At 41.6% G+C, this 10867-nt stretch overlaps 1 protein-coding gene across 1 annotated transcript in view; it reads left to right on the forward strand.

Moving 5' to 3' along the window:
• The first annotated feature begins 511 nt into the window (after window positions 1-511).
• Window positions 512-10867, forward strand: part of SDSL (serine dehydratase like) — a 13480-nt gene continuing 3124 nt past the window's right edge. The window contains exons 1-5 of the mRNA XM_044658799.1: window positions 512-583; window positions 1725-1917; window positions 3308-3347; window positions 8562-8701; window positions 10547-10635. Of these exons, the coding sequence (XP_044514734.1) occupies window positions 1744-1917; window positions 3308-3347; window positions 8562-8701; window positions 10547-10635 (443 nt within the window). The 5' untranslated portion in view covers window positions 512-583; window positions 1725-1743. The remainder of the gene's footprint in view (window positions 584-1724; window positions 1918-3307; window positions 3348-8561; window positions 8702-10546; window positions 10636-10867) is intronic.

Here is a 10867-nt window from a genome sequence, read left to right on the forward strand (position 1 = left end):
TCTTTCCTTCTTCCTCCATTCCTCTCTCTCTCCCCTTCCATTTCTCTCTCCCTTCCTCCTTCTTTCCCTCCCTCCCTCTCTCACCCCTCTATTTCTTTCTCTCTCCTTTCCTCCTTCCCTCTCCCCCTCTCTCTCCCTCCCTCTTCCTCCCTCTCTCTGACACTGTCTCTGTCTCTCTGCCTCTCTCTCTCCCTCCTTCCTTCTCCCTCCTTCCCTCTTTCTCTCCCTCCCACTTTCCCTCCCTCCCTCTCTCCCTCTATTTCTCTTTGTTTCTCTTTCTCACTGTCTCTATCTCTCTCTCTTGTGTTCCATCTCTGTCTTGGTCTTTATCTATCTTTGTCTCTCTGTTTCTATCTTTTGTCTCTCTGTCTCTTTCTGCACTATATCTCTCTGATCCTTTGCCTTTTCTCTTCTCTCTTTTATTTCCCCTTGTTCTCTAGGATCAGAGAGCCTGGGACAGGGATTAGACTTGTGATTTCATTGGTTTGGAGGACTCCTAGATGAGGAAATTCCCTTTGCCAATGCAAGTTGGCACTTTCTCTGCAATTTACAGTCTTGGAGACTTGCCTGGAAGCAGTGACAGGTTAAGTGATTTGCCCAGGTCCCGTGGTCAGTGGGGGTGAGAGGCCGAACTTGAAACCAGATTTTCCTGTCTTAGAGGGCAGTTCTTAGAAGGAACTTTAGAAATCATTTATTCTAACCTTTTTATTTAAAAACAAACTTTTAATTAAAAAATTCTTTACCTTCTCTTAGAATCAATACTGTGTATTGGTTCCAAGGCAGAAGAGTGGTAAGGGCAGGCAATGGGGGTTAAGTGACTTGCCAAGAGTGACACAACTAGGAAATGTCTGAGTTCAAATTTTAACCCAGGACCTTTTGTCTCTAGGCCTGGCTTTCCATCCATTGAGCTACCTACCTACCTCCTTCAGTATTAATTCTTAAGAGAGAATAGTGGTAAAGGCTAGGTAGTTGAGGTTAAGTGACTTGCCCAAGGTCACACAGCTGGGAAATGTCTCAGGTCAGATTTGAGCCCAAGCCTCCCCTCTCTAGGACTGGCTCTTTATTCACTGAGCTACCTAGTTGCCCCTTTTTCATTTTTCATTTTTTATTTATTTACTTTTAACCCTTAACTTCTGTGTATTGGCTCATAGGTGGAAGAGTGGTAAGGGTGGGCAATGGAGGTCAAGTGACTTGCCCAGGGTCACACAGCTGGGAAATGTCCAAGGCCAGATTTGAACCTAGGACCTCCCGTCTCTAAGCCTGACTCTCAATCCATTGAGCTACCCAGCTGCCCCCCCTTCTCATTTTTTAAAAGAGAAGAGTGAGGCCCGTTTAGGAGGAGTGATTTGCTCAGGGATACACAGGTAATAATTGCCAGATCCAGGATCTGAACCCAAGTCTCCTGACTTCAAGTTCAGTATCAATTCCATCAACCTTTCCAATGCCTTTTCTCCATCCCTTTGTCTTTTTTCCTCTGCTTCCTTCCATGCTCTCTTCTTCTGTTTTTCCTTCTTTTTGGCTTAAAAATCAACATCTTAGAGCTGGAACAGAAATTGGGGATTTTCCCTCTCATTTTACAGAGGCCCAGAGCGGGGTGACTTGGCCACAGTCACCCAAGAAGTGAGCAGCTGAGCTAGGATCAGAAGGAGCCTGACGTAGGATTGGTCCTTGACTTGGAGTTGGTGGCTCTGCTGTTGGTTGATGTCTATTTTTCTGTTGGGCAGGTTTTGTAGGTAATTCTCCATGATGGATGGTTTTCAGAAAAAAGGTCCCGAGGAACAACTCCACATGGTCACCCCTCTCCTGGAAAGCTGGACGCTGTCCCTGGCTGCAGGCACCCCTGTCTTCCTAAAGCTGGAGAATGTCCAGCCTACTGGCTCCTTCAAGATCAGGGGCATAGGACACTTCTGCCAGGAGGTGAGGGGGTTTGTGCTGGGTGGGGGGCTTTGTTTGGGGGGGCAGGCTTTAAGGAAGGGACAATTAAAGGGTGAATGGAGAAGAGAGGGGCAGATGTTTGTCGTGAAGGGATCTGGGGAGCGTGTCTATGAGGGTGGGTACTGGGGGAAGTGCTCAGAACTCCAACTTCCCTCCATCCAGTGAGGCTCATCCTAGGGATGAGCAGATTTGGAGGATTCTGGGACAGAAAAATGACGATATCTCTTAGTGTCTGGCATCCAGGAGGGTTGACATAGTTGTGACAATCCCCAGAGTTTGGGAAACTATACAAGGGTGTGGAACATCTACATATTTAGATAATGGTTGCTTCTACCCTACCCCAGGAAAGAATAAAAAGATCAGATCTCCTCCAAGTCCTCCCACATTCTCCTACTAAATGCCACCCTTTAGAATAAGAGAGGACTTGGTTGTGAATCCCAGAGTTACTTACTCTTTGCATGACTTTGGACGAGTTATTTTTACCTCTCTTGGCCTCAGTTTCCTTAACTGTAAAATGAGATGAGCAAGATAATATCTAGATTTGTGAATTTATAAACACTGCCTCTGGACACAGAGCAAGTTCCTTTATCTCTCTAAACTTCAGGTTTCAGGTCCTTCTACTATCAAATAAAGAGTTTAGGCTAGATGATTTCTGAAGTCTATGATACTGTGATCCCTTTCTTCCCTTGGGTTATATGTGTGGGAAACTTAATGGAGACCACTTGAGCCTCTGTCCTGGAAGCTTCAAGTGATCTTCTCCATGAGCATTCGGGGCAAAGAGGGGGATGTTATTGAGAATGGATGTGGGCCACCAGGTAAGAAGGTGCCTTCCCGTGTGTACAAGTCTGCACCTCTCTCGTTCGGAGGGGTGGGGGACCATGGGTTTGTAGTCTGCCATCAGACTTGGATAATGCGTGGGTTGGTTTTGTCTAATGGATTTTATTTTCTTTCTTTTGGTACAAGGGATAGCTCCTTGGGCAAGGGATATATTAAAAAGTGAAGGCGATTTAAAAAGAAAAGATAGATGATTTTTTAAAAAGAGTGTGTGTAGGAGCAGCTGGATGACTCAGGGGATTGAGAGCCAGACCTGGAAACAAGGGGTTCTGAGTTAAAATTTGGCCTCAGACACTTCCCAGCTCTGTGTGACCCTGGGCAGGTCACTTAACCCCCAAAGCCTAGTCCGTATTGCTCTTCTGTCTTGGAACCGATATTTAATATCGATTCTAAGATTTTTTTAAAAAGTATGTGTATTTATGTCTTTGGTGGGTGTCTATGTATGTGTGGCTGCAAAGGTCAGTATCTTATACATGAATTCAACATACTTCCACATCACCATACCTATTCCCTGGCTTTCTCTTTCTTCTTTCCACAGGTGGCCAAGAAGGGTTGCAAACACTTTGTGTGCTCCTCAGGTGAGTTGGTCCTTCCTATCCTTGAGTCTTCTTGGGCACCCAAAGAATGAGGGAATGGGGGCGAAGTTGTCTACTCACTGGTCCAGTGCTATGTGAAAATTCCTTCAATGTCTACAAAGTTAGAGTCTAGGGGGAAGAAGGGACACCTTATAGATTCTCCTTTACTCCTTCAGGGGCTTAGGAAAATGAAACAGAGGAAGGAGAGGTGTGCGGATATTTGGACAAAAGGCTGTGGGATGGGACGGAGGGGAAGATTTTGGGGGAGAGATTGGAGGTGAGAAGTTTGGAAGAGAAACTAGAAAAATTGATGGAAAGATATGTTGAGTTACAGGGACAACCTGGAAGGAGAAGTTAGGGAAGATTAGAGGAAGATCATGAGGAGAATTTGGGTAGGGTAGAGGAATAAGTTAGGGAAAGTCTGATTTCTAGGGTTAGTTGAAAGAAGGGAATTCTGAGAGAAGCCCTGGGAAAGGATTCTGGGTAGAAAGGAATTGTGGGTCTACAATTGGAAATAACTGAACTTTATTTCCTTCTTGGATTCTGACCAAGCTGGAGGGAGGTTTTATCTCTGCCTACAATTCCCATCAAGCTGAAGGAGGAATTTTGTTCTAAGAGGTTCTCCCTGGAAAGTTAAGATTTTTGTGGAGAAAATCTTTGACATCCAGGTAGAGGGTTTGCTTGGAAGAAACTAATTTCCCTGAGACTAGTCTTCATCTGGCAGTGATCCATCTAGCAGAATGCTTATTGACTAAGGTAATTCAAAGCTTTCCATCTATAACTTTGAGTTACTTAGTACAGAAGCCAAATCCAGAGGTTTGTTCCTTTTCTTTCCCTATCAATTATTGGTGTTAAGTTAGATTGTCAGATATTATTGGGGGGTTTTCTTAGATAGCATAGGGAGGATTAAGTAGTACCTACAGAAGAAAATGAAGGCACTCTTTCCCAAAGAGATTTAGGCAGTTGAGTGGAGTTAGTTTGCATAGATTTAGGGTCATACCTACCAGGTCCTTTTATTCTTTTTTAAAAAATAAACTTCATTTTTCATAAACCAAGGGTTTGTGCTTCATTGGCCCTGGGGAGTTCCTAGGAGGGTGGTAACACCTAACATCCCTCTAGGACTCTTCCATAATACAGGGGGCAGCTAGATGGCTCAGTGGACAAAGAGCCAGGCCTAGAGATGGGAGGTCCTGGGTTCAAATGTGACTTCAGATACTTCCTAGCTGGGTCACCCTAGGCAAGTCATTTGCTCCCCATTGCTTAGTTCTTTCTACTTATCTGCCTTGGAACCAATACATAGTATTGATTCTAAGCTAGAAGGTAAGGTTAAAAAAAAAAGAACTTGGGTGAGAGATTGAGACACAGTTTTGATTTTCTTTTATTATAAATGATTCAGAGCAACCCATATTGTTGTTAATAGTTTGCAATTCTTTTGCCAATTATTTGTTAATATCTTTTGACCCTGAGGAATGGCTTTTGATTTTGTTGCATTTATATTAATTCTGTATATATCAAGAGTTAAATTTTTATCAGAGATATTTGTTCCAAAGATTTCTTCTTTCCTCTAAAATCTTTTTCAAACCTTTACCTTTTGTTTTAGAATTAACAACAAGTATTAATCCTAAGGTAGAAGAGTGGTAAGGACTGGGCAGCTGGGTTAAGTGACTTGCCCAGGGTCACCCAGCTAGGAAGTGTCTGAGGCCAGATTTGGGCTCAGTTCCTCTGGACTCCAAGACTAGTGCTCTATCTACTATGCTACCTAGGTACCCCTAAATATTTTTTCCCACTTAATAGTTTTTTTCTTATTCTAGCTGCACTGATTTTATTCATGATGAAATCTTTCAAGTTCATGGATCTAAAAAACTCTGTTTTAGCTTTTGGGATCACCTCTCTCCCTTATTTTAGTTAAATATTCTTGGAGAAGAGGCTAAGGGAAGACTTTAGGAAGAAATTTGGGAAAAGAAACAGAAAAGAACAAATTCTCAGAGTGGGCAAGGATCTCAGAGGTCATCTCATGCACATCTGAAATATTTGGGTTCAGTTCCAGCATTGTTGGAGATCATCCACAAATAGGAAGACACTAGGAAGCGTGACTAGTGTAGGAGCACAGGACACATCTGCTATTATTGATCCCTGGCCAGGAATCTCTTCTACAACATGCTTATCTTGAAGCTCTAGATACATCCCTATCTCCCAAGGCAGTTCTCCTACTTTTGAGCAACTTTCATTGGAAGGAAGTTTTCCCTTATGTAGAACTGAAATGTCCTTCTCTATAACTTCCTCTTTCTTTTTCCACCTAATTCTGGGGCTGAGTAAGGTAAGTCTAATCCATTTGAATATGAACTCTAGGAGAAAGGAACTTTTTTAGGGGGGGGGGCTTTCTTTATATCCCCAGGGCTTAGAATATATAGTGCCTTGCATTTAATAAATGCTTGCTAATTGTTATTGACCCTTCCATTCGACAGACCTGATATTTGGAGAAAATCTAGAATCATGCCCCCTTCTCACAAATCTTTTCTTCCTTGGCTTAAACATCCTCAGTTCCTTCAATTCATTCTCAGATGGTTCGATTTCTTCATCATCCTGTTGGCCTCTCTCTGATGGATAATTTCCAACAGTGCTTAAAACTGAACACAAATACTGAAGATAGAGTCTGACTTAAGAAGACAATAGAGGGACCATCATACCTGTCCTGTTTGGGACACTTTGACTCTCTTGATGTAGTTTAAGAAAAATTCAAGGGTGCATTTATAAAGAGGGTTGGAGGGGTAGCTAGTGGCTCAGTGGATTGAAAGCCAGGCCAAGAGACGAGAGGTCCTGGGTTCAAATCTGATCTCAGACAATTCCTAGCTGGGTGACCTTGAGCAAGTCATTTAACCCCCATTAGCTAACTTTTACTATTCTTCTGCTGTGGAGCTGGTATATAGTATTGAGTCTAGATGGAGGATAAGGGTTTTAAAAAAGAAAGAGGGGTTGATTCTCCTGTCAAACACCCTGCCTCCTATGACCTAGCTTCCACATACCCCATCCTACATACTTTGATCTTGTCACCCCCCCACAAATATACCACCTCCACGTGGATTCATGAATTCTGAAATTCCCTTGTCTGATCCCAGTCTATTGGCTTTCCACTTCTCACTCTGTTCTTTGTCCATATTGGGATCTCTAATCCCTTGAGCCTCCACTTTCCTCCAAGACCAGCACTCTCCTACACTAGTCATACTCTTTTCCATTCCCCATCTTGATCCTGCAGGCAAACTAATTCAATTCCACAATAAACTCTTTTCTTGAGTCCCTTGTTATCTTATCAAATCATTTATTACATCCTATCAAACCTCAGCCTTGGATTGCTTTTTTTAAAAACACTTACTTTTTGTATTAGAATTAATATTAAGTATTGGTTCTAAGGCAGAAGAGCAGGAAGAGCTAGGCAAAGGGGGTTAAGAGACTTGTCCAGGGTCACTCAGCTAGGAAGTATCTGAGGTCAGATTTGAATCCAGAACCTCCTGTCTCTAGTCCTGGTCCTCAATCCACTGAGCTACCCAGCTACCCCCCCCCCATTGGATCACTTCTAACACACACTATCTTTACTCCCAAATGTCCTGTCAAACCAAGGTGGAGAAAATCATGCAACCATAGTGACTATCTCCTTTAAATTTTCATTAAATTAAATATTAAATCAACCAGACCCTCACTGCTAAGAAATCCTTTCAAAACCTCCTTAAATAACTCACTATCCCACTCACCATAGCAGCTCTCTTACACTACCCATAGCTCTCCTTCTCCCTACCTTGCCTGCAAACTTTTTTTTTAATTTTGGAATTTTTATTTAATTAATTAATTTAGAATATTTTCCCCATGGTTACAGGATTCATGTTCTTTCCCTCCCCTCCTCCCACACCTTTCCCATAGCCATTGCGCAGTTCCACTGTGTTATACATGTGTCATTGATCAAGACCTATTTCCATATTATTGATATTTGCACTAGGGTGATTGTCTATATCCCCAGTCATATCCCCATTGACCCAAATGATCAAGCAGTTGTTTTCCTTCTGTGTTTCTACTCCCACAGTTCTTTCTTTGAATGTGGATAGTGTTCTTTCTCATAAGTCCCTCAGAATTGTTCTGGGTCATTGCATTGCTGCTAGTAGTCCATTATGTTCGATTGTACCATAGTGTATCAGTCTCTGTACAATGTTCTCCTGCTTCTGCTTCTTTCACTCTGCATCAATTCCTGGAGGTCGTTCCAGTTAACATGGAATTCCTCCAGTTTATTATTCCTTTGAGCACAATAATACTCCATCACCAGCATATACCACAATTTATTCAGTCAATCCCCAATCAAAGGGCATCCCCTCATTTTCCAATTTTTTTGCCACCACAAAGAGCGCAGCTATCAATATTTTTGTTCAAGTCTTTTTCCTTATTATCTCTCTGGGGTATAAGCCCAGCAGTGGTATGGCTGGATCATAGGGCATTGCCTGTAATTCTTGCCTCATATTTTAATGGGAAAAAAATGAGGCCATGATGACTAAAATCCTACTTTCTATAAAAAAAATCTTTTACTCTCTATGATAATACTCATGTCTCTCTATGCTGATTATCTCTAATTTATCATCTATAAATATCTTCTTTTGTACAGAAGTGCTTGTTATGTCTTTCCCATTAAACTGTAATCTCTTTGAGGGCAGGGATTGTCTTTTGCCTTTCTATGTATCTCCAGTGCTTTATATAGTGCTTGGCACATAGTAGGTGCTTATTAAATGTTTATTGACTGACAGGAACAAATTGGAAGAAAATTGGGAGGAAGGAAAGGAAGAGTTGGGTTCATACTTTGGCACTTCTACTTACTACCTCTGTGACCTTGGGCAAGTCACAGCTTCTCTGCATTTTGGATTCCTTATTTGTAAAATGAAGAAGTTGGACCAGATGATCTCCAAGATCCCTTCTAGCTTGAAATATTGTGATGATTTGATCCCAAATTTGGGTTGACATGGGAGACAACATATTGAATACATATTGATGCTGTAACTCCTTTTTGCAAGACCTCTTGACTCTTACATCCACACCAAAGGGATCTTTCTCTAAAAGAGTGTCCTTTACCAAAATGGCAGCTTCCACCTGGGCTCTTCTTTTCTTTTCCCATCTTCTCCTTTACTGACTGCATGTAAATGTCAGAATAACTGTGATCCCATAACTCTTTCTTTGTTTCTGCAGGGGGGAATGCAGGTGTGGCTGCTGCTTATGCCGCCAGAAAGTTGGGCATCCCAGCCACCATTGTGCTGCCCAAAGGTGCCAACCCAAATCTGCTTCGGAGACTGGAGAGGGAGGGAGCTGAGGTGCAGATGGTAGGGAAGGTAATGGAAGGCTTCCTGGAGAGTACAGTTCACTTGGAGGTTGGGAGGGACTGGGGTCAGGTGGGATCTCTCTTTCTATCTGTTATCTCCTCAACCTCTTTAGTCTTAGAAGTATAATGATGGTATTTTATTTCATCTGTGGTTTTATTAGTGAAGTCAGTTTTTGGTGAGGGTACTCCTTCTATCGAAGCAGAGTTGTATCTGTCCTGTACCTGCTAGTCAGAGAGAATTACATGGGGTGCTGAGACAGCGTAAGCCTGGTCCAGAGTCATATCAGAGATCGGAATGGAAGCCAACCTTTAGGTCCCACTTTCTATACATGCCTCTTTTCTAAATTGCATCAATATCACAAGCTGGGCAGCTATGGGGTACAGTGGATAGCATGTCAGGCCTGGAATCAGGAAGATCTGAGTTTAAATCTGGGCTCAGACACTAGCTGGGTGATCCTGGGCAAGTCACTTAACCCCATTTGCCTCAGTTTCCTCATCTGTCAAATGAGCTGTGTAAAGGAAATAGCAAACTACTTCAGTCTTTTTGCTGAGAAAACCCCAAATGGAGTCATGAAGAGTCAGAAATGACTGAAAATAGCAATCTATGGAATTAATTAATTCTATTGAAGAAAGGTAGCACATAAAGAATAAAGAACCATGTTTTATTCTTGTTTTACCGATAAGGAAACTGAGGCTCTGAAAGCTTAAGTGTGTAAGAAAGAAAATTTAAGCTTTCACATAATTGATAACCATCAGAGGAAGAGTTAGAATTCACCTCTCCCAATTCCATGTCCAGTGCTCTCCCCACTATACCACAATGCCTTCTATTTTGTCCATAGAGCCTTGAACAGGAATGGGTGCTGAGTACATGCCGAGAAAATATTTGTTGAGCAAACAAGCAAAACATTCTTCAGTTTTAGTGAGGATTATTCTAATTTTTAACAACAAAGTCACAGACATTTTCCTCTTGTCACAGAAATTTTCCTTCTTGTGGCTCTAACTTTTTAAAATTTAAAAAATTTTCATTGATGTTGTTTGTTTTTATATCACCTCTCCCCACTGCTTCCCCAAGGGCTACCCTTTTTAAACATAGAATAGAAAAGAGGAAAAGAAACATCAGTTCAGGAAAATTAAAGATTACAGGCAGTGGTCTACACCTATCTTTCTCTTCCTCTGCAAAAAAAGTAGGGAAGTGTACTCTCATATCTCTTCTTCAAGGCTAAGATTTACTACTATAATTTCATCCAGTTTGGTTGTTGTTGGAGTTTTGTGTGTGTGTGTGTGTGTGTGTGTGTCATTCTTTCCATCTGTATTGTTGTCATTGTACATCTTCTCTGCTTGCATTATTTGCTCACATCCCTCTGTATCAGTTCATAGTAGTCTTCTCATGCTTCTCTGTAGTTTCCATATTCATTGTTTCTTATAGTACAGTAATATTCCATTACATTCATATTCTGTAGAGTGGTTTAGAAGTAAAAAAGGCTGCTAAACATAATATTTCTACATGTTCTGGGATCCAAGACAGTCTAGTCCAAATTAGGGGAGAATGAAGGAGAAGAGGCAGACTTGGAACATAGGCTGAATATCAATGCCCTTTGACCATAAGAGTCCCTAATTGACTTTAACCACCATCTCACAGCCTGATTCCAATGTCTCCTTAAACACTTTAAAGGCTGACTCTTGACCTAGAAATTATCTCTTACCTCTCCCTCTCATATCCATTAATCCTGGTTATATGATTAGATTATAAGACCCAGGACCTGATTTCTCCGTGTCTTTTTTCCCTCTCTTGCTATTATAGACTCCTAATAAATGCCTTTTTATTAACTGATTCATTCTATCTATTTCTCTTTAGGTATGGGATGATGCCAATTTGAAGGCCCAGGAATTGGTCAAAACAAATGGCTGGGTCGAAGTTCACCCCTTTGACCACCCATTGATCTGGTGAATAAGGGCCCCTTCCCCTTTCCCAGCTCTGACCCTTGGACCTCCAACATTGATGCCCCTGAATTTATGATCATCTCTCAAGAAAAACTGATTCACTGTTTTTCAGATTATCTATGAAGATTCTTTCTCCCATTCCTTCGTTTCTTTCTTTCTTTCTTTCTTTCTTTCTTTCTTTCTTTCTTTCTTTCTTTCTTTCTTTCTTTCTTTCTTTCTTTCTTTCTTTCTTTCT

The sequence above is a fragment of the Gracilinanus agilis genome, chromosome 1 (assembly GCF_016433145.1).
Source record: "Gracilinanus agilis isolate LMUSP501 chromosome 1, AgileGrace, whole genome shotgun sequence".
Taxonomy (NCBI): Eukaryota; Metazoa; Chordata; class Mammalia; order Didelphimorphia; family Didelphidae; genus Gracilinanus; species Gracilinanus agilis.